Source organism: Myotis nattereri (assembly GCF_964212035.1).
Source record: "Myotis nattereri genome assembly, chromosome: 19".
NCBI classification, from domain to species: Eukaryota; Metazoa; Chordata; class Mammalia; order Chiroptera; family Vespertilionidae; genus Myotis; species Myotis nattereri.
The window spans coordinates 11,480,504-11,503,031 of NC_138095.1; the positions used below are offsets into that span (position 1 = coordinate 11,480,504).

Genomic DNA, 22,528 nt, shown 5'->3' on the forward strand with positions numbered 1-22,528 from the left:
GATGGGGCTCAGAGAGGTTGGGTTGCTTGCCCAAAGGGACACAGTTCTAAATTAACAAAGCTGGGATTCGAACTGAGGTAGGCCTAGTTCCTAAGCCTGTGCCCTTCTCTAATCTCTGTTAACATCCTAAACACACAGCCCCTGATACGCCCATGAGAACTCAACTTCCATGGCTGACTGAAGACCCCTCCTCAGTTCTCTCCAGGGCACTCGTATGAATCTCCTGGGCTGCTGTAACAAGGTACCACACACTGGGTGGCTGAGAACACCAGAGATGTACTGTCTCACGATTCTGGAGGCCAGAAGTTTGAAATCAAGGTCTCAGCAGGGCCATGTTCCCTCTTTAGACTCTATGACACGATCTATTGCAGGCCTTTCTCCTAGCTTCTCTTAGCCAGAGGCATTCCTGGGCTTGTAGATGGCCATCTTCTCCCTGTCTCTCTCTTTTTTAATATATATATATATATTTCAGAGAGGAAGGGAGATGGGGAGAGAGAAACATCAATGAGAGAGAATCATTGATCGGCTGCCTCCTGCACACCCCCTACTGGGGATCCAGCCTGCAACCCAGGCATGTGCTCTTGCCCAGAATTGAACCTGGGAGCCTTCCGTCCACAGGCCGTCGCTCTATCCAGTGAGCCAAACCAGCTAGGGCTCCCTATGTCTCTTCATACTCTCTTCTCTCTGGACAGGTCTATGTCCAAATTTCCCTTTTTTATAAGCACTTAGTCATATCGGATTAGGGCTCACTGTAATGACCTCATTTCAATTTGGTTATCTCTATAAAGACCTTGTCTCCAAATAAGATCACATTCTGAAGTACTGGGAGTTAGGACTTGAACGTGTCTTTTGGGGGACACCATTCAACCCCCAACAGTCCTCCCTGATCTCAGGTGCTCAGTCTCTACGATGTGACGCAGTGGTCTTGTTTTGCTAACGGAGGATTAGATCTTCCAGGAAGATATTTAATTCTGCTGACACCCTGCCCCTTTAAAAGATGCAATGACTTCATCTACTTGACTTCAAGAGTTATTTTAAAGATAGAGTAATCAAGACAATGGATTTGGCAGAAAAATAGACATGTAGAGCAATGGACTAGAATAGAGTCCAGAAATAGTTACTTCTTCTCTTTTTTTTTTTGAGAAAATTTACATTCTTTTTTATTGGTATGAAATTTTCCAAATCCATTATTGAGACACTTCATTTTTTTCAAAAAAGTCCAAGCATTTCAATTGAGAAACCTACTTCACTTAAAAATCAGTTGATGGGCTCATACACCTGAACATACAAGCACAGGTGTTATTTTTAAATCTATGTTTTAAAACATAGGTGAAGACCTTCATGACCTTGAGGTTGGCAAAGATTTCTCAGCCAGGACACAAAAAGCACTAACCATAAAAGACATGGGCACGAAGCCACAGACCCAGCAATGGCTTCTGACCAGGGGGAAGCGTGAGCCTGAGGAGTCCAGGAATGGGAGTTTTGTTCTATAAAGGCAAGCGCTCAAGAAATGGTGGCTCTTTTTATTACTATTAATTTAGGGATTTTGAGACTCAGAGCAGTCAGAGGGGAGGCATGGATGGGGAAGGGAGTGAACAGAGGCAAGCCAAAGGACTATGATGGGCTCTGGAAAAATGCTCTCTTTTTTAATTGAAGTGCAAGCGATGACTTCTTTGAGGTCTTAATTGGGCAGGAAGGGGGGGAGGGTTCCTCTTCAGTTGGGCATCAGATTTACCACTCCTAAAAATCTGCCTGGGGTGGGCGACTAGGTGTCCAAATTCAGGGTCCAGAAATAAGCATTTGTAAGATCTCCATTTTTGCTCAAAAGATTGGGGGTTCAGCCAAACCGGTTTGGCTCAGTGGATAGAGCGTCAGCCTGCGGACTCAAGGGTCCCGGGTTCGATTCCAGTCAAGGGCATATGCCTTGGTTGCGGGCGCATCCCCAGTGGGGGGTGTGCAGGAGGCAGCTGATCGATCTCTCTCCTCGATATTTCTAGCTCTCTGTCCCTCTCCCTTCTTCTCTGTGAAAAATCAATAAAAATATTTAAAAAAAAAAAGATTGGGGGTTCAGAGAGGTTAAAGTCACACTGCAGCTGAGTGGCCATGGGAACAACCAACCTGAATCACTGTAAAATACTAAAAATAATTAAAAATGCAAGCTCCTCTAGTTCAGTTTCAGACTTTACTCGAAGACCTTGCTAAAAATAAACTGCTTGGGTGGGTTTTAGTGACTTGCATTTTAACAAAACCTCTGGAGATTCTGATGCAGAGGAGGAGGTGACTCTGGTGGTGGATAAGCCCAGATGCTGGTTGATTTAAGGTTCTGTACTACTACTTACTGGCTCTCTGTCCAGTTTTCTCATCTATAATATAGTATCAGCTACACCGTGGGTTGTTATAAGGAATTTCCAAGTTCTATGTGATATACTCAAAATAATAAAATAATAAACAAGAAGATAATCTTATATAATAAAAGGGTAATATGCCAATTGACCCTAACGGCGGAATGACCAGAATGACCACTGGACCAGTCACTATGAGGCACACTGACCATCTCTCGGTCCCTTTCTCTGGCCAGCAGGCTCCGATCGCCTAATGGCAAACGGTGAACCGGGGTTGGGTGGCGGGGGATGCAGGCGGCGCCAGGCCAAGGCCCCAGCCCTGCCTCACACACAGACAGCGACCTGTGGTGGGGGCGGGGCCAGTGAGCAGATGGGAACAGCAGACCTCTTGGTCCCTTCCTCTGGCCATCAGGAAGTGATCACCGGATGGTGAACGGGGAACCAGGGGTGGGTGGCGGCAGCGGGCGGGGTCAGCTGTGGGCAGCTGGGTAAGATGGCCCTGATCGCAGGCTAGACCTAGGGACTGTACCCGCACACAAATTTCGTACACCGGGCCTCTAGTTTAATATATAATTAATATATACTTCTACTTAGCCCTGGCTGAGTAAGTAACTCAGTTGGTTAGAGTGTCACCCTGATACGCCAAGGTTTCGGGTTTGATCCCTGGTCAGGGCACATATAAGAATCAACCAATGAACTCATGAATAAGTGGAACAACAAATAAATGTTTCTTCTCTCAAAATAAAAATAAAAGAATGGAAGGTGGGCATTCTTATGAAAATATATACTTCTATTTAAGTACATTTTATATTATATATTTATAATAAATATATTAATTATCTAATAATAAAGGGCTTAAAATAGTGCCTGTCATTGGTAAGTACTACTTAAGTAAGTGTTAACTATTTTTTTTACCCCATATAATGGTGAGCTTGCTACCTGCTAAGGATGATCATGCCATCTCTGACCAGCCCTGGGCTATGTCAAGTGGGCAAAGTGGTGCAGCTGGTTGTTACAGTCCTTTCAGTTGGATCTTTACACCCTCATGCACAGTTGATTGAAAAATTCGATTTGGTCTCTTCGGATATAAACCCCAAAAGGCTGAGAGCACACCTCCTTGGCCACTAGGGGGAACCACACAGGATGCTTGGAGGCACTTCTGGGATAGACACCCTGGGTTCCAAACATGATTCTTCACTGGCTCCTTTGGTGTCCTTTCACAAGGTGCCTTCTCTCTGGAGCCTCAGTTTCTCCATCTGTTAAATAGGTGTTGCCCATCTCATGGTTGCACCTGGCTCTAATAGGGTGGGGAAAAGCTACTAACCACATAGGCCTTTCAGGACTCTAGGACCCTAGGTTGGGAGACAGGTCCCCCTCAGGTCTGGATAGCACTTTTATTATTATTAATTATTTTTGTTCTGTGCAGATGGTGGGATTCAAACCCCAGAGAATTAAAAGGAGGGGGATGGACATGATATAGGAGCAGGAGAAAGGAAACCTGGTCCCATCCCCCCTAAAACACCCTATTGAATTCCCTCCCACCCCCACCCCCCCAAAAAAAACCCTACTGAGTTCCCTCGCATCCTTTTGTTCTCCTTAATCAGTAAATCTCTTCTCTAAGCTTCCAGCCTCTTCCCCCTTTTAGACCTACTGGCCTCCCTCCGGCCCCATCAGCCTCCAAATGCTGTGTGTACCCAACTCTGAGTTGTGGTTTCTTCGAACCAAGAACATTTCATTATTTTATTCATTACACATTTTCTATGGAGAGTCTGTGGTGTGCCGGACCCTGTGAGAGGCCCTTGGGTGGTGGCAAAATTTAAACACACATGAACTCAGCTTTCAGAACACTCATCTGTAGTGTCAGTACATAAACTAGGTGATTCCAGATACTGTAGTGATCAGAGCTATAAAGGAAACAGAACACCAGGTGAGGTGATGGAACATGACATGGGGAAGGTCTCTCTTTGGAGGTGATCCTGGAGCTGAGACACAGATGGTAAGTGGAGGGAGTAACAAGTACAAAGGCCACCAAAGAACCAAGTCCAGAGGGATGAGGTTTCCAGTTCTCTATCCCAGTGTTCATAAAAAGAGAAAGGCCTCTGGGGGAATCCCATAAGACTTCTTTGGGAAGGGGTGCTTCAGTTTTATCCCATGATGTAGGTGAGTGGAGGGGCGCTCTCTAGTGGTGACAACAGTTACATTTCACTCAGCTGACCTGGAATGCCACTCATTCCTGTCTCTCCTACACTGCAAGAAATACTAGTATTTACTGAGCACCGTATATATACCAAGTGATATTCCAGATGCCGGGGGTAGAATTCAACAAAAGAGGATCCTGCCTTCCTGGAGCTGACATCCTAGGGGACAATTCTCAGCCCAGTGCTCTACTCCCACCTCACCTCTGTCCCCCACTATTCTGCAGCTAAATTGGCCTCCTGAGGCTCCAGCCACGGAATGCTGATTCGGGGTCTTTGCACTTGCTGTTCCTTTCCCTCTGGAATACAGGTCCCTGGCTCTTTACATTGCTGGTTCAGATCTCAGCTCACATATGACCAAGCAAGAAAAGTGTGAACCTATTTTGCTTCTTTACTGCCTGTTCTCCCCACTAAAATGTAAGATTCCATGAAAGTTACCATTTCCCTGGAATCCTCAGCCTAGCACTTGACAGGTGCTCAATAAACATTCGTTGAATTGGATGTGCTAGAGGGTGCCAGCCTCGCCTACTTTGTGTCTTGTGTCTGACGCTGGTGAACTGTAAGTGAACGAACTGGACAAAAAAAGACTAAAAAAAATCTCTGCCCAGAGCATTCTAAATTTAAAATTGCAGCCCAGTCCATCCCTTTACTCTGCTTTATTTTTTCTATACATTTATTACCCTCTAAACCAGTGGTTCTCAGCCTGTGGGTCGAGACCCTTTTTGGGGTCGAACGACCCTTTCACAGGGGTCGCTTAAATACATCCTGCATATCAGATATTTACATTACGATTCGTAACAGTAGCAACATTACAGTTACGAAGTAGCAACGAAAATAATTTTATGGTTGGGGGTCACCACAACATGAGGAACTGTATTAAAGGGTCGTGGCACTTGGAAGGTTGAGAACCACTGCTCTAAACTATTATAATTTACTTCTTGGTGTGTCTCCCCAACTCGAATGAAAGTTCCACGAGGGCAGGGGATCTGGCCCACCTGGTTCATCATCCTACCCTCACTCAGAGCCTGGAACAGTGTCGGCGTTCAGTAGGTGCTCAACAAATACAGAATGACCTCTGGGTCTCAGCCTGCTTTTTCCTGCAGACTTGGAGCTACCTTGTTCCAAGGGGGAAACGGGCCTCAGGAACCGCCCAGGGGTGACCTCAGGCGACCCGACCAAGGAGTCCGAAGGAGAGCGGAGGCGCCGGCAGCCGAAGCCCGGCGGGGCCAGGGTACCCGCGGCACTTCCAGGAAGAGGCGCGGGCGCCCGCGGCTTCGCGCCAGGGACTGTGGGCGGTGCCGTCGGAGAAGGAGAGTCACATGACTCGCACAGACACCGCCCACCACGACGGTGGGCGGGGTGTCCTGGTAGGCGGGGCACATGCAAATGAGCCTGAGGCGTCGGCCAATCGCGGCGCGCGCCGAGGGTCCGGGCCGGGGGATCCGGGACGCTGGCTCGGGCGCAGGCTTGCGTAGCAGCTGCCCGTGATTTCGCTGGCGGCGCTGCGTGTGTGCGAGCCGCGGCTGCCGCTGCTCCTCGCCCTGCTCAGCGTCCTCGGCGGCCGTCGCGTCAGGCCGGGCCCGCGCGAAGGACAGGCGGCGGCTGCCTGGGGCGGAGGCGGAGGTGCGGCGGGGAGTGGGTGCCGCTGCCTCCGCTGGCGCCCGGGCCGGCCCGCGCCTTTGCAGCGTGCTCCATGCATCCGGAGGCCGCCCCGCCCCCGAGCAACAACAGTCCCGAGCTTCCCCTCAGCGGCTGCAGCACCACCAGCGGCAGCCACCGGAGCCGCCGCCGCAGCGGGGACGGGGAGCCCCCAGGGTCGTCGCCGCCGCCGCCTGCCGTCACCTACCCGGACTGGATCAGCCAGAGTTACTCCGAGGTGATGAGCCTCAACGAGCACTCGATGCAGGCGCTGTCCTGGCGCAAGCTCTACCTGAGCCGCGCCAAGCTCAAAGCCTCCAGCCGGACCTCGGCTCTGCTCTCCGGCTTCGCCATGGTGAGCTCGGGCCGCCCTGCCCTGCCCCCTCTCCTGTCCCGGCGGCTCCCGCCCGCAGCCCCGACCGGGCCCCCGGCGCAGCGGGCTGGGCGGGCCGGGCGGGCCGGGCGGGCTGAGGGTGAGGGCAAGAGCTGGGAGAAGGCTCTCGTGGACGTGAGGTGAGGTGGCGACAGGTGACCCCTGATGGGGGCGCTTGGGTGCCCTACACTTGTCCAGAATTGGGGTGGGGGGCCCAGGTGCCTTCAGATGGGCCAGTTTGATGCAGCAAGGAGGGAGAAGCAGCAGGATCCTCCAAGTAGGTCTGCAAGAATCCCGTCCCACATCTGTCCTGGGGGAGGGGGGAGGGAAGGGCATCAAGTGGCTGATCTTGGGAGCAGGTGCCTGGAGGTGGGGAGGAGATGACCCCCCGAGTGTTCTCTCTCTCTCTCTCTCTCTCTCTCTCTCTCTCTCTCTCTCTCTCTCTCTCATACTGGAGGCCAGAGGTATTGGCCACGTTCTTTTATCACCTAGTAAAGGGGATTTCCTGACACCCTTTCTCCTGCCGCATTTGCCTAGAGCCTCAGCCCGGGGTTTGACACCCAGCCGCCACTCTCAGTTTCTCCTCCAGCAACTTGCCACTGAGTCACCGGGCGCGTGGGAGGAGGGTGGGAAATGTGCCTGTGAATGGGCTCTTTCTTGACCTCGGGGGTAGGCATCGTTTTCCCCTCCCCGTGCAGGGCTGCGTTGTAGTGAGAAAGGGGTGGGGTAGGTAAGGCTGCTGGCTGGGCAGAGAAGTGGCCCCTGGGATGCCTTCTGGCCTGGAATCTTGGAGTCTCCCAGGACAGGGTGCTGCCCAACACTTCCTGATTATCTGCCTGCATGCATGGGGTCTGCCACCCCCATCCCCACCCCCACCCGCACCCGCACAGGGCAGGGTCTCTAGCCCAGAGCTCTCCTGCTTGTCAGTGAGTGAGCTCAGCCTTCAGCCTTGAGGGAGGGAGTGGCTGCACCCTTTGTGTTTCCCGGGAAGGGAGTATGTCTGGTGCTCTCCCAGTGTTCTGCAAAACAAGTGGGCCGAGACCGCGGAGCCTGAACTTTTAGAAGCTCTGAGCGGGGCGCGGAGCTCGGCCAGCCACAGTGCAAAGGCCGGTGCTGGTGGGGGGGTGGGGGGTGGGAAGAGCTCTCTGAGCTCTGCCACTTGCAGCCTGTGTGACCTCAGACTTGATTTCTGAATTGGTGCGTGAAGGCGCTACTCAGAAGTTTCTGTGACTTCACTTGATTTTAGCCAAAGGCCGAGAAGCGACGAAGTTTCTCTGACTTTAAGAATTAAATTGGAGGAGAGAGAGAGAGAGAGAGAGAGAGAGAGAGAGTAAGGGAGTGGCATCCATTTTTTAGTTTAGGCTGATGTGATGAAATTCTTTTTTATCAGTGCCAGATCCTGAGACTAGTCTCTGCCTTTGCCTGAAGACTCTGTAAGAAGAGCCGACATTGGCAAGCGCTCACTATGTCCAAGGCATTGTATGGGCTTCCCTAACTTCTGCACTAACTCCTTCACCACCCTTTGAGGTGATTTTGTCATGGGACTTCCCAAAGCCATTGAGCTAGTCTGCTGGCGTGGGACTTGAACCCAGGTTGGCTGGCACCCAGAACTCTCTCGGGCACTTTTGTCATTTGTGTGTATGGAGCTCTGATTGATGCCCAGTCACGTATAGAACCAGACCTCCTAGAGCAGTGGTTCTCAACCTTCCTAATGCCGCGACCCTTTAATGCAGTTCCTCATGTTGTGGTGACCCCCAACCATAAAATTATTTTCGTTGCTACTTCGTAACTGTAATTTTGCTACTGTTATGAATCGTAATGTAAAATATCTGATATGCAGGATGTATTTTCATTGTTACAAATTGAACATAATTAAAGCATAGTGATTAATCACAAAAACAATATGTAATTATATATGTGTTTTCCAATGGTCTTAGGCGACCCCTGTGAAAGGGTCGTTCGACCCCCAAAGGGGTCGCGACCCACAGGTTGAGAACCGCTGTCCTAGAGAATGAGAAATAGAGCTGAACATTTTTGTTTTTGAAGTTTTGTGTGTGTCTGTGTGTTTACTGATTTGAGAAAAAGAGAGACATCAATTTTGTTGTTCCACCTATTTATGCTTTTGTTGGTTGCATCTTGTAAGTGCCCTGGCTGGGGATTGAACCCAAAATATTGGGGTGACGCTCTAACCAACTGAGCCACTTGGCTAGGGCCAGAAAAGGATTTTATAAAGCAAAATAGAATTTTACAGTTTAGGGGAAGGGAGTGACACCAGTGATTATCAGCTCTTTAAGATAGTGCTCTGAAGATAGGGGGATTCCTGCTCCCCTTTTTCTTGGGGTCATAAATTCACAGCTACCCAGGCCCCTTCCCACTCCAGGAAAAGTGAGGATCAGTGGGTGATAACTCTCCTGCCTTCTCTAGTCCTTTCTTCCTCTCGAGGAAGCAGGCCTTCTAAACAAATGTCACCTCCCTCTTCCTCTTACTAAAAACAGTGCGGGGGAAGTAGGCAGGGTCAGGCAGTAGCATTGGGTGGGCCTTGGCTCACCCAACTATCTCTTGGGGACCTTTATTTTCCCTGGTCTGGGAGGCAGACTTCCTGGCTCTGTTGATGGAATCCCCCCAAGTTCTGCCAGCAGAAAAGGGCTGAATCCCATGACAGCCTCCATTCTGGGGAAGCAGTGACAAGAGGGTAACTGTGTTTGCCACGTGCCTGGAAATCTATGGCAGAGATGGGATTGGAGTGGCGAGAGGCACTCAACAGGGCAAGTCTGCCTGCACCCCAACTCCACCACAGACACCCAGCCTTGTGAGCGAGCCTCTGAGGAGAAGGGGTGTCACACAGCCTAGCACCATGGAAACAGAGTGAGTGAGTTTCCTGGACTACTCCCCCTTGTCCTGTGAGTCAGCACTACCAACTGCCTGCCCCCGAGGGCCTTGGGCTTCCTTCCTAGAGACCTGGGAAAGTAGAGGAGCTAGTGTGACCTTTGATCTCCAGGGATAGAGTTATCAGGGATGCCAGGCTCACCTGGTCTCCAGGTGAGATTGAGGAATTGAGAGACAGCCCGCCCCCCTCGCCTCCAATGGGTGGAAGGGCCTGGCCAGGTGTCCTCCTGTGTTGGGGAGATAGGCCAGACAGGCCGTGGGACCTCAGACAAGCGGCTTTACTCTTTGGGGCCAGTTTTCTCGTATGTACAGAGGGAGCACATTCCTCTCCCTGGGACTTGCCTGAGGATTCATTACTTGCCAGGTTGAAGAATGTTCAGCATCTGATGATGTGACGTACACCTTAACTGGACCCTCTAGTCTGCAGACATGATTCCCGCTCCTGATGGCATTTCTAGAAAAAACAGGCCTTGTCTGAGCTTAGCATCCAGACTCTGAACAGGGGGGGCCTGGAACAGCACATGATCAGCATCCTGCAGGTGCTCTCGAGCCATAGGTACCCATGAGGGCTGTGATTCAGGCCGTCTGTTCCTCAGTTTCTCTCTCAGTGAGAGGCTGCCAGCCTTGGCCTGACTCTGTTACTTAAAGGATTGTGGCGTGCACACATGGCAATCTTGGTTTGCTGGGGAGGGCAGGCTGTAACGTTAGCCTAAGCAGAAGATAATTGGGAAGGTCAGCCTGCTGCCGTAAACAAAATGCTTTCCACGACCTGGGATCAATTATTTTTGGATTATCTTCCTCCTCAGGTTCTCTGCCCGCCAGCACCCTTTTGTTCCCAGGTTCCAGAATGGGTTCAAAAGTTGCTTGGAATTTCTGTGAAAATGAGTTGGAAGGTAGGGCTCAAATCATAAGACATTATTGAGCCTCTGCAACATGTTCAGAATCCAGGGGGCATGGAGATGAGTAAGAAATTACTATCACTTCTCATAGTGTTCATTACTAGTAGCGATCATTGCTATTATTGCTTAGGCTCTTGTAAGAGACCTGACCTTGTGCTAAGTATTGTACTTGTACCATGTCTTGTGATCTTCACACAACCTAGGAAAGGTTGAATGGCTTGCCTGAGGTTACCTGGCCGGTAAGCTGCAAAACCCTGTGTCTGTGGTGTAGTGCCATTGCTATGGGACTCAAAGTAAGAACAGGGACTCTGGAGCCAGGCATCTTAGGTTCAAATCCCGGCTCTTCCACTTACAAATGTGAGATCCTGGGGAAGTCACTTAATGTCTCTGGGCCTCAGTCTCCTCATCTGTAAAATGGGGGTGGTGGTAGTACCAGCCTCATGGGGTGGGTGAGGATTCATTGAATTAGTACAGACAGTCCCCAACTTAAAGTAGTTTGATTGAACAGATTTTTCAACTTTACGATGGTGCAAAAGTGATATGGTTAACAAATTACATGAGGTATTCAACACTTTATTATAACATAGGCCAGTGATGGCGAACCTTTTGAGCTCGGCATGTCAGCATTTTGAAAAACCCTAACTTAACTCTGGTGCCATGTCACATATAGAAATTTTTTGATATTTGCAACCATAGTAAAACAAAGATTTATACTTTTGATATTTATTTTATATATTTAAATGCCATTTAACAAAGAAAAATCAACCAAAAAAATGAGTACACGTGTCATAGGTTCGCCATCACTGACATAGGCTTTGCATTATTGTACAACTTTAAGCCAGTGTAAGTGTTCTGAGCATGTGTAAGGTAGGCTAGTCTAAGCTATGATGTTTGGTAGGTTAAGTGTATTAAATGCAGTTTTTGACTTGTTATATTTTCAACTTAAAATTCATTTATTGGGATGTAATCCCATTGTAAGTTGAGAAGCATCTGTATCTGCAAATCACTTATATCTGGCCCGGGTACCCAGGAATCTTGCTCACCCTTGCTCTCCTGGTGTTGGGACTGTTTTTATAAGGATAACTGATTTGGAAGAATGTAATTCCAGCTAAACCTTGAGGGTGGTAGAGGTAGGGCTTAGGGAAGAACACTCTGATCAGAGGAAGTGTTACAGGGTCTCAGGGCAAGGCAGAGGGGCTGCTTTAGCTGGAATTGGTGTGTGGAAAGTAGTAGAGAAAGCCCTAGCTGGTTTGGATCCGTGGATAGAGCATCAGCCTGTGGACTAAAAGGTCCTGGGTTTGATTCTGGTCAGGGGCATATGCCTGGGTTGTGGGCTCAGTTCCCAGTAGGGGGCATGCAGGAGGCAGCCAATCAGTGATTCTCCTCATCATTGATGTTTCTGTCTCTCCCTCTCCCTTCCTTTCTGAAATTAATAAAAAAATATATTTAAGGGGAAAAAAAGAAAGAAAGAAAGTAGTAGAGAAAGATGAATCTGGCCACGTAAGATGGTGCAGGTTCTTGACTGGCTATTTAGAGAGTTTGAACTCTGATATAGGCAATAGGGAGCAATGGAAGGTTTTGGAGCAGAGGAGTAACAGGATGAATTCTAGAATAATGTTGATGATATTACTATTTGCTGAACACCAGCCATGTGCCTGGACCTTTTCCTTTGGTCTTATTTAATCCTCAGAACAGCTTTAAATCTATGTACTGTAGATAGGAAAACGAAGGCTCATAGAGCTTATGATCAGCCAGCTAGTAATATTCAAACCCTGATCTTTCTGTTCAGCTACAGTCTCTCTACATCTCTCTAGCTGGCTGATAACTGGGCCATTGAAGTCTTCCAGATGTCCAGCTCTGCACTCCGGGCTGTGTATAAATGGAATTTTGCTGAATGCCCCGAGGGGATGATGCTCCCTGCCTAGCTAAGAAGCCTTTTATAAAAGTTCACAAGTGCCTGTGGCACATTTCTGGGATTTTCAGTAGGCATCTGTTTTGACCTCTGCTGGTTCCTGGGTCCAGGCCTGGTGAAGGACTCTAGGGTTCCCAAGGGGGGCCCTATGGGAATCAGTGCGGAAGTGGGAGGAATAAAACTGAGAAAGTTTAAACAAAAGGCAGCTGGTTTCTCTCTGATGGGACTTCTGCTCTCCAGAAGGGATGTCTCAACCTGATAGGAACACGAGCTTTTCTTCAGAGGAGAATCTCCTGGGACTATGATTGGACAGCCCTCTTTGGGATCATTGGTTTAACCCAGGAGTCGGCCAACTTTTTCTATAAAGGACCAGATAGTATTTTTGACTTTGCAGGCCATGCAACCTCAGTGGTGCCTACTGAATTCTGCCATTTTAGCTTAGTTGATGTGTAAATGAATGGGTGTGGCTGTCAATAAAACTTTATTTACAAAAATTGTAGTCTACAGGCCACAGTTTGCCATCCCCTGGTCTCAGTGGTGGTCTCCAAATTTTTGAGTTCACACCTCGCTCAAAAATTGTTAGTACTAGCACTAGCAGGTTTGGCTCAGTGGATAGAGCGTCCGCCTGCGGCCTGAAGGGTCCCAGGTTTGATTCTGATCAAGGGCACATGCCTGGGTTGCAGGCTCGCTCCCCAGTAGGGGGCATGCAGGAGGCAACCAATCAATGACTGTCATCATTGATGTTTCTATCTCCCTCTCCCTTCCTCTCTGAAATAAATATGTATATTTTTAAAAATTGTTAGTACTAGCTTCAGTATTTGTATGCTTATGTATATACATATATTTATGTGTATTGTACCTTATTTATGATAGGCATTCTAATAAAGCTTACATAAAAATACAATATTGAAGTTGAAAGAAATGAGCTAAGTAAGAAGTTCATTAGACGTTCACGTTCTGAGATGGTCTTCTGGTTTCCAGTGGATTACATAGGATAGTCTGTCAGACACTTTAGAGGCACTGGGTTAAAATACCTGAAGATCAGGTCTTGCCTCCATTTATTTGTTCACCATCCTTTTACTGAAGCACCTAGAAGGGCAGGCCCAGTGCTGGGTGCTTGAGGAACATAGATAAATAGAGTGGAGTGGAGGCAACATCTTCAGAACATGCTCAGTAAAGTGTGGTGGTGGAGGCGCATTGATGAAGGATCCTTATCACAGCCTGAAAATACTTATTTGCCTAAATGTTCAGTGCCTGTCTTCCTCCCTGGGGCTCTTTCACTTCCTGCTTTCTCTCCAGCAGAGCCATAAGACCTTCCAGGCACATAGTAGGTTCTCAATAAATATTTTCATGAATGAATGAATGGCCCTGTCCTCACCCGGGAGGCCATGGGACAGTGGTGACTTGGAAGGTAAAACCTAAAGAAGTCGGAATTAGCCAGATGGAAGAGAAAGTCTAGGCCTCTTCTCTCCCCCTCGTCCCCCAACCCGTGGTTTATGGCATAAATTTAGTGAGTTGCAACCAGCATTTTTTTTTTAATGGAATGAAAAGGAAAGTAGCAGCATGCATCCTGTGTTGTAAGAATAGACCTTGTTGGTGCTTTTAAGGATAAGTATTGTTTGTTGGAACTTTAGTTTCTGTTATAAATGTGTGTGTTTCTATTTATAGAAACATTTGGAGTACTGGAGGTGGTGTCAAAAGAGTTTGTAAACTGCTGGACTGGACCTCAGCCCTCTCTTAATAGATGGTTTGCATCTGAGGTGGGACGGGCAGGCTCAGGCAGCTCCGAGGGAGCCGAGGTGACGGTGGCTTGGCAGCTTTCTTGTTCCAGGCTGCAGCCACCCACCCTCCTCAAAGTGAGAGAAGCCCAGGCTTGGGGAAGCCCAGCGTCCTGTGTCCTGGCTGCAGGCGCTAGGGTCGGCCAGGCAGCGTAGGAGGGCTGCCTCGGAAGGACCTAGACTTCCGGGCGCCAGGTGGCCAGGGTCTCTATGGAGCCCAGCAGGAGTGAGGAGAGGTGGTTGGCATTCAGGCACAGGGGCAGACTCTGGCAAAGCCAACCAGGCCCTACCTTCCAGAATCACATGACCCTCTTGGCTTGCTTGAAAATTGGCATCTGAGTGTCCCAATCCCACATGTGGGGAATCCGTGGACCACTGTGAGGTGGGGCTGGCAGTCTCTCACCCTTCCTATCCCTTCGGGACCCCTGTGGCCAGGTTCAAACAGGCCCGTGGCTGGATGGGAGCTGTTTATTTTGGGTTAACTCGCCCAGTGCTCCAGCTATAATTACCTTGTGAAGCTGCTTGCAATCTGATCTATCGCTCCGGACTCAGCTGGGGCCCTGGGAGTCGCCTGCCAGGTTCATGAGGCCCCTGTGATTTTACGCTCCCTTCACATGAGGAGATTTCCCAAGCGGAAAGCATCCTGGAAAAAGCAGTGGCTTTATTCCTGTGAACAATTTTCATCAGGATCTGTGATTTGTGCCAAACGTTCCTTTATGCAGCCCCATGGCACAGAACTTGATCCCCACTGTGGGAACCATGCATACAGCCAGCCTGCGTGGTCGAAGTTCCAGGAATTGTAGGGTCCGGCAAGGGTGATAGGGTTTCTTCCGGAGCAGGGCCTCGGGCCCCTTCCTCTTCCTCCGAGGGCCCAGTGTCACAGACGGAGCCGCCCAGCCTCTCCTTGGCCCAAGAGCTGGGGGAGGGCTAGCCAGTTCTGGTGTCCCCAGGCCAGCTGTGTCTGCATCCAGCCCTGAGGCCTGTGGTTGTGACAAATGATCTGCAAAGGGCGGTCTCTGTCCTGCTGGTGTGGCCATTTGTCCAGTGCAGTTTGGGACACACTTTCTGCTGTGCCCAGAGATTGTAACTGGGGCAAACAAGGCCCACAATGGGTGTCCACCCCAAGGGGTAGGACATCGGCATGTGGGGTCAGCTCTCTCCAGCCTGAGCTGAGGGCATCAGGGGCTATTTCTCTTCCACTTCAAGCCCTGCATTTTTCTTTTTAACTGAGATTAATTGAGCACCTCCTGTGGGCCAACCCTGTGTTAAACACTTACATGTCAAGATCTCATTTAATCCTTAGTCTTAGTCCTTTTGGGCTATTATATCAGAAACCACAGGCTGGATGGCTTATAAACAACCGACGTTTATTTCTCACAGCTCTGGAGTCCAAAATCAAGGCACTTGTAGATTCAGTGTTCCTGGTTCATGGACACCATCTTCTCACTGTGTCCTCACATGGGGGAAGGCCAGGGAGTCTCCAAAGCCTCTTTTATAAGGGCACTAACCCATCATGGGGCTCCACCCTTGTGATCTAATCACCTCCTAAAGGCCCCACCTCCTAACACCATCACATTAGTGGTTTGGGTTGCAAGGTATGAATTTAGAGGCGATGATGTAAACATTCAGTCTATAGCAGCATAATCCTATGAGGGAAATGCTCCTGTTACTCCCTTTCTTTTTTTATTTTCTTTTTTTATATTTTTACTAGAGGCCTGGTTCATGAAATTCATGCATTTCAGGCAGAGGGGAGTGGGTGCCTCAGCCTGGCCTGCATCCTCTCACAGTCCGGGAGCCCTCGGGGATGTCCAGCTGATGGCTTAGGCCCACTCCCCATGGCAGAGGTTCCCACCACCACAGTTGCACTCGCCAGCCGTGAGCCTGGCTTCTGGCGCACTGACAACCAGGGGGCAGCTCCTGCCTTGAGCATCTGCCTCCTGGTGGTCAGTGTGCATCGTAGCAACCAGTCATTCTGCCTTTTGGTCGATTTGCATATTAGCCTTTTATTATATAGGATTGATTTCAGAGAGGAAAGGAGAGGGGAAGAGAAAGAAATATCAGTGATGAGAGAGAATCATTGACTGGCTGCCTCCTGCACGCCCCTTGATTGAGCCCACAACCCGGGCATGTACCCTTGACCAGAATTGAACCTGGGACCTTTCAGTCCATAGGCCGATGCTCTATCCACTGAGCAAAACTGGCTAGGGCCTGTTACTCCCTTTCCACAAGACTTTAATAATGATGTTGCCAATAATCATTGACACTAATTAAGCTTATTATATGCCAGGTCTTCTAAGGACAAGTGGAAGAGCCAATTCACTCGTAATGGCTATATACTGAGGGGGATAGCAAGTAAGGGAGCATGACCTGTATGTACCCGCCCCCCTTATGCTCCCAGTGTCCAGCTCAGGGCCTGATGCACCTCATGGGTCTGGACATTTCCAGTGAGTGAATAAGTAGCCAGTGGACCTGGGGCAGCCAAGAAGCAGGCTCTCCTGCTTGTCCCTTCTCTGGTTTCAGATGCCGGGGCAGCAGGCAAAAAGAGGAAGAGGAAGTGCTGGGGGTGGGGAGGAGGCAAGAGGCACCCTGTGCTGGAGGGTGCATGCCCCCCTTTTCCCATGTGGGCAACCCCTGGGGACAGAGGCCATGGGGCCTCCGGAAGTGGCCTTTAATTCGCCGTGCCCTGGTGGCCTGCTCTGATGCCCCATATTCCTCAACCACATGTGCTAAAAATCTCAGGGTTGACATTAGGCCACCAATGGTCTTAAAAACGACTAAAATCCTAATGGCACTGCTTCACCTTTATAGGAACTTGAAACATTTTATAAACTCTTGTACTGAAAAGTTCATACAGTCTTCCCTTGTGAGAATTACAGAGCGAGGATCTATGAATCCCATTGGGTGTGTCTGAAAAGTCCTATGAATATATAAACCTGGGCCTTCTAAGAAGGGTGTCCACTGTTGTCACCAGATTCTTGAAGGCGCTGGACACCAAGTCGGATCTAGATTGTACATCCTCCTAGAACTGGAGGAGAGAAACCTCAGAGGATTTCGTATAGAGACAGTGGGTTTGGGGGTGACGTTTCTAAACCAAGGCCCAGAAAATTGGAGGAACTTGCCAGAGTCACAGCCTAATAAAAGGCAGAGGAATCAGGGTTCAAAGGCAGGCTGCTTGGCTCCAGAGCCTGTGCCCCTAACCACTGTCCTACTCTGCCTCTCCAGGCCATAGGAAGTGTTTAGAGGAACGAGAAATGAATGCGAACTAGGCCAGGCATTACGAGCAGAAGGAGAGCTGGTGGGGAAGGAAGGAGCCCACTACCCTCCCCGGGAGTAAGGAAAGGTCAGGGCAGGCTGGTGTGGGGCTGGTAGACACATTTCAGCATCAGACCTCCCATTCTCTGAGCCTGGTACATATGAAGTGGACACTGCATGAAGGGTCACTGTCCCTAATGATTGCCATTGGTGCTCACTGCTCCAGGCCCGGCAGGCAGGCCCTGGCAGTGTGCCCAGCACCTGTTGCTCCCGGCTCAGATCTCATGTGCTGGCTCCTTCACTTGGGGGTGATTTGCAAGGTCCAGGTGAGAAGCAGCAGGTGGCAGACCCAGAACATGCCCCTGGTGACCCCGGATCCATAAGTCTCCAGGAACTGGGGAGTAGCTAGTGCGTCAGCCTTGGAGCCCTGAGCTGGGGCCTGGGGTGTAGATGGCCCCAGGGCTGTCCCACTGCACCTGGCTAGAGCCCATCTCTTCTGGGAAGCTGCTCGTGGTTCCTTGTTGGTTGGTGCACTGTATTCTCAGAAAGGGCCTGGGAATGACCTCGGAGGGTGTTCATCTCCATCCTCACCCGTCTTCTTGAGAATGGGAGTGTGGGGCCAAGAGGGAGGTTGGGGGTGGTTGCTTTTTCTTTTTCTTTTTTTTAATGCAAACTTTTTATCATAGTAAGACATGCATAAAACAATTTGAACCATTTGTGGTGGTTGGTTTTTAATACCTGGCTGGGTGGTAAGAGCAGCGGTTGCCATTTGGGAGGTGTTTGCTACGTGCTAAGAGCTCTTGTTTAATTGTTAAAAATAATCCTTGAATTAATATGATGTTCCTACTGTACAAATGAGAAAGTTGAGTCTCAGAGAGATTCAGGGACTTTTCCAAGAGCATGTAACTATTGGTAGATTCAAGTACTGGCAGCCTGGGCGCCAAGCCTGCTTTCGTGGCCTATACTTTCTGCAGTTCCCCAACCCCCAGTGGATGGGTCTTATGATCTCCATTATACATATATGGAAACTGAGGCTCAGAGAGGCAAAGCGACTTTCCCAGGGTCACAGGGTTTGGCTGGAGGAAAGCCTCTGTGGGCCGTGACTGTCCTGGTGCTCAGCCTGCCTCTCCCCTACCCCCAGGTGGCGATGGTGGAGGTGCAGCTGGATGCTGACCATGACTACCCACCGGGACTGCTCATCGCCTTCAGTGCCTGCACGACGGTGCTAGTGGCCGTGCACCTGTTTGCACTAATGATCAGCACCTGCATCCTGCCCAACATCGAAGCAGTGAGCAATGTGCACAACCTCAACTCGGTCAAGGAGTCACCCCACGAGCGCATGCATCGCCATATCGAGCTGGCCTGGGCCTTCTCCACTGTCATCGGCACGCTGCTCTTCCTGGCTGAGGTGGTGCTGCTCTGCTGGGTCAAGTTCTTGCCCCTCAAGAGGCAGCCAGGTCAGCCGCGGCCCACTAGTAAGCCCCCAGCCGCCGGCTCGGTCTCCAATGACAGCAGTGGTGGCACTGGCGGCATCACCCCAGGCCAGGCCGCCGCCATCGCCTCAACCACCATCATGGTCCCCTTTGGCCTGGTCTTCATTGTTTTTGCTGTCCACTTCTACCGCTCGCTGGTCAGCCATAAGACGGACCGACAGTTCCAGGAGCTCAACGAGCTGGCTGAGTTCGCCCGCTTGCAGGACCAGCTGGACCACAGAGGAGACCACCCCCTGACACCAGGCAGCCACTACGCTTAAGCCCTCCCAGGCCTGGGCACTTCCTAGCTTTGGCCTTATGCCCTTCCCCATGACCTTGTCCTGCCCCAGCCTCAAGGACAGCCTGTATAGGGTGCGGGCTTTCGTCAGGGGACAGAAATGGAGGGAAGAAGCTCTTTTTAAAGAGAAATTACTGCACTTTGAAACTTTCTTCTAGGAGAATAAGCACTTCCTGTTTTTCCAGCTCCAGGATTCACCTCCTGCTAGGTGGCCACCAATGGGAGCCAGAGCCAGGACAAATGCTCCCTTTGTCCCTCCTCCCCGCCCATGCCAGTGCCATCTGGATGCTTCCTGTCCTTTCTGTCTTGACCTCCCTCTCCCTGTTCAGCGTCGAGTGTGTGCGCGTGTGTGTGAACACATAAATATACTCATAAGGGATGCCTCTTGTGTCTGTATTTGTTGGGTCTGGGCTGCCTGGTATCATTTCTCTTGGTGCCCCAATCAGGTGAGCCTCTAAGCTGATTGTTTTTCTCAACATTTTGAGAAATTTTAAACCTACCAAAAAGTTGCATGAACAGTAACTGAAATATAAATGCAGTCATTTCTTGTTATTCGCAGTAGTTCTGTTCTATAAAATCACTGTGAACGCTGAATGAGTGGATACTGAACCACTGCTTCTCTGGGAAATATGGGCTTAGGTTCCTGCGAGCCTCTGGTCACAATATTTTTTGTCAACTGATTTGATGTATGTTTCTGTCTAAAGACATCTTATTGAACATATCTTGTTGACTTATTGATATTGAATTCAGGCCAACAGAACTATCACTCGTGCATGAATGAAGCTTACACCTGACACAGGTAGGTAACGCACGTCACAGCCCTCAGGTATGCTACTCTTGAGAACCATTTTAAGTGGTGAAATCAATAAAAAGCACACAACGTGAAAAACATGGCACTAAATAGACCATGAGAGCTGAAACAAGGCAGAGGTTTCCTTATTCCACCTCAGCAAGTAGGCAGATTCACAAATACAGAAACCATGAATGATGAGGATCACTGTGTGTTTGCCCTTGAGCCATATGTGTTGATTGCAGATATGGTGACCCTTCATGCTTAAATACTTCCTTCTACAACCAAGGACATTCTCCTACATAACCACAGTTCAGGAAATCTGATGTTGATGCCATACTACCTAATAGAACATTGGTGTTCACTTTCCCACTTGTCTCAATCATGTCCTTTCTGGCAGTGGTTTTTACATCCAGGATCAGGGTGTTACATTTAGTTGGGACGGCCTCTCTTTATCCTGTGATGTTGACATTTTTGAAAAGTCCAGATCTGTGGTTTGTAGGATGTTGCCTCCGTCTGGTTTTCCTGGTATTTTTTTGTCATTTTTATAATCAGGTTGTGCATTTTGTCAGGAGTATTTGTCTCCATTTTGCAGATGACAAAATTGATGCCCGAAGAGGTTAAACAATTGGTCAGAATTCGAACCTGGAAAGTCTTGGGCATTCACAGGGCCGGACTCTGGCTTTGCTTAAGAAGTGAGAAGAGCCCTGACCGGTTTGGCTCAGTGGACAGAGCGTCAGCCTGTGGACTGAAGGTCCCAGGTTCGATTACGGTCAAGGGCATGTACCTTGGTTGCAGGCACATCCCCAGTAGGAGGTGCGCAGGAGGCAGCTGATCGATGTTTCTCTCTCATCAATGTTTCTAACTCTCTATCCCTCTCCCTTCCTCTCTGTAAAAAAACCAATACAAATATTTTTTTAAAAAATAAAAATAAATAAAAAAGAAGTGAGAAGATCCAGCAGTAGCACTGGGCCCACCTTTTTGTAGAGCAACAACGAGCAGGAGTGAGCTGTAGCCACCCTCTTCCTCAGGACATATGTTAGCCACAGTCTCCACTGCTCCCTCTTTTCTCACAGCTTCATCTATGCTACTTGCCTGGCCTCCGTGGGTCTTTGCATTTGAGAGCTCTGTCTGTCTCAGAAAGTGGTTTTATAAATACAAAGTGCTCTGACTAAAGTGAAAGTTGGTTGGGGGCAAGTGTGGCCCTAGTCCTTGTCCTGTGCAGACTTGAACTTGGCCAACAGCAGCTTTGTGGGCTGAATGGGGAAGGGGGCCGTCCTTTCTCCTGTGGCAGTTTCTTGCCTTCCTCCTGCAGCACGTGCACCAGGACCCACCCTGGTTGGCCTGGGATGATTAGGGGCCACTGTTGGAAACCTTCCACTGCTCCCTAGAGAAGACGAAGGCACCTTCCATGCATCTTCCTAAGAGATCCACCTCCCTGCTTCTGCAGAGACCTGGGATCCCGCTGGAATAATTTCTATGCCTGTAGTCTCAAGTTTTTCCCCCTAAACTTGCCTGAACTCAAGAATCACCAGATTGGCTTGTAAAATGCAGATAACCAAGCCCATCCCTAGGTGTGTCTGATACTGTATTTTTAATTCCAGGTACTTTTAAATCCAGGCAATTTATGAAAATGCTAGTAGTTAAGAACACAGTCTCTTTAATTTCAATTTTATTAATATTTTGAATAGATAATACAATCACATGATTCCAGATACACAGTGAAATTTTTCCCTCTCCTATTCCCAGGTTCCTGAGTCTCCCCAGAGACAGTGACTTTAAAATATACACAAACAGCCCTAACTGATTTGGCTCAGTGGATAGAGCATCAGCCTGTGGACTCAAGGGTCCCAGGTTCGATTCCGGTCAAGGGCATGTACCTTGGTTGCGGGCACATCCCCAGTAGGGGGTGTGCAGGAGGCAGTTGATAGATGTTTCTCTCTTATCGATGTTTCTAACTATCCCTCTCCCGTCCTCTCTGTAAAAACTCAGTAAAATATTTTTTTAAAAAGATGCACACGCACACATACACACACACACACACTGCAGAGGCCCAGTGCACAAAATTCGTGCACTGGAGGGGGGGCGGTCTCTCAGCCCAGCCTCTGCCCACTCGCAGTCCGGGACCCCTCGGGGGATGTCTGAAGCCAGCAGTCAGACATCCCTCTCGCAGTCTGGGATCCCTCTCCCAGTCCAGGACCCCTCACTCCTTACCATCCACTTGCTCGCTGCTCCTTAGTGCTGCCGCAGAGGTGGGAGAAGCTCCCGCCACTGTGTTCACCAGTCATGAGCCCGGCTTCTGGCTGAGCTGCGCTCCTGCTGTGGGAGCGCACTGACCACCAGGGGGCAGTTCCTGCGTTGAGCATCTTCCTCCTGGTGGTCAGTGCGCATCATAGCGACTGGTCGTTCCAACGTTTGGTCAATTTGCATATTAGGGTTTTATCATACAGCATTTTTTTTAATTGACTTTAGAGAGAGAGGAAGGAAGAGGGGGAGAGGGAAACATCAATGTAAGAGAGAAACATTGATTGGTTACCTCCCTACACACCTCAACTGGGAATTGAACAGGTGATCTTTTGGTACATGGTAGGACACTCAACCAACAGCCACACCAGCAAGGGGGCGAGACCACCATTGTTGCCAATTCACTTTATTTCCCATGTAGAGAGAGTTATACATAAACCAGCACACAT

General features: G+C 49.4%; 1 protein-coding gene across 1 annotated transcript; it reads left to right on the top strand.

The window, feature by feature from the left end:
- The first annotated feature begins 5,992 nt into the window (after positions 1 to 5,992).
- LOC308535257 (calcium release-activated calcium channel protein 1) lies at positions 5,993 to 19,590 on the top strand. The gene is made up of 2 exons (XM_081114062.1): positions 5,993 to 6,530; positions 18,417 to 19,590. The coding sequence occupies exons 1-2, from the start codon at positions 6,231 to 6,233 to the stop codon at positions 19,026 to 19,028; spliced, it is 912 nt and encodes a 303-aa protein (XP_080970188.1). The 5' UTR covers positions 5,993 to 6,230; the 3' UTR covers positions 19,029 to 19,590.
- Positions 19,591 to 22,528: the final 2,938 nt, after the last annotated feature.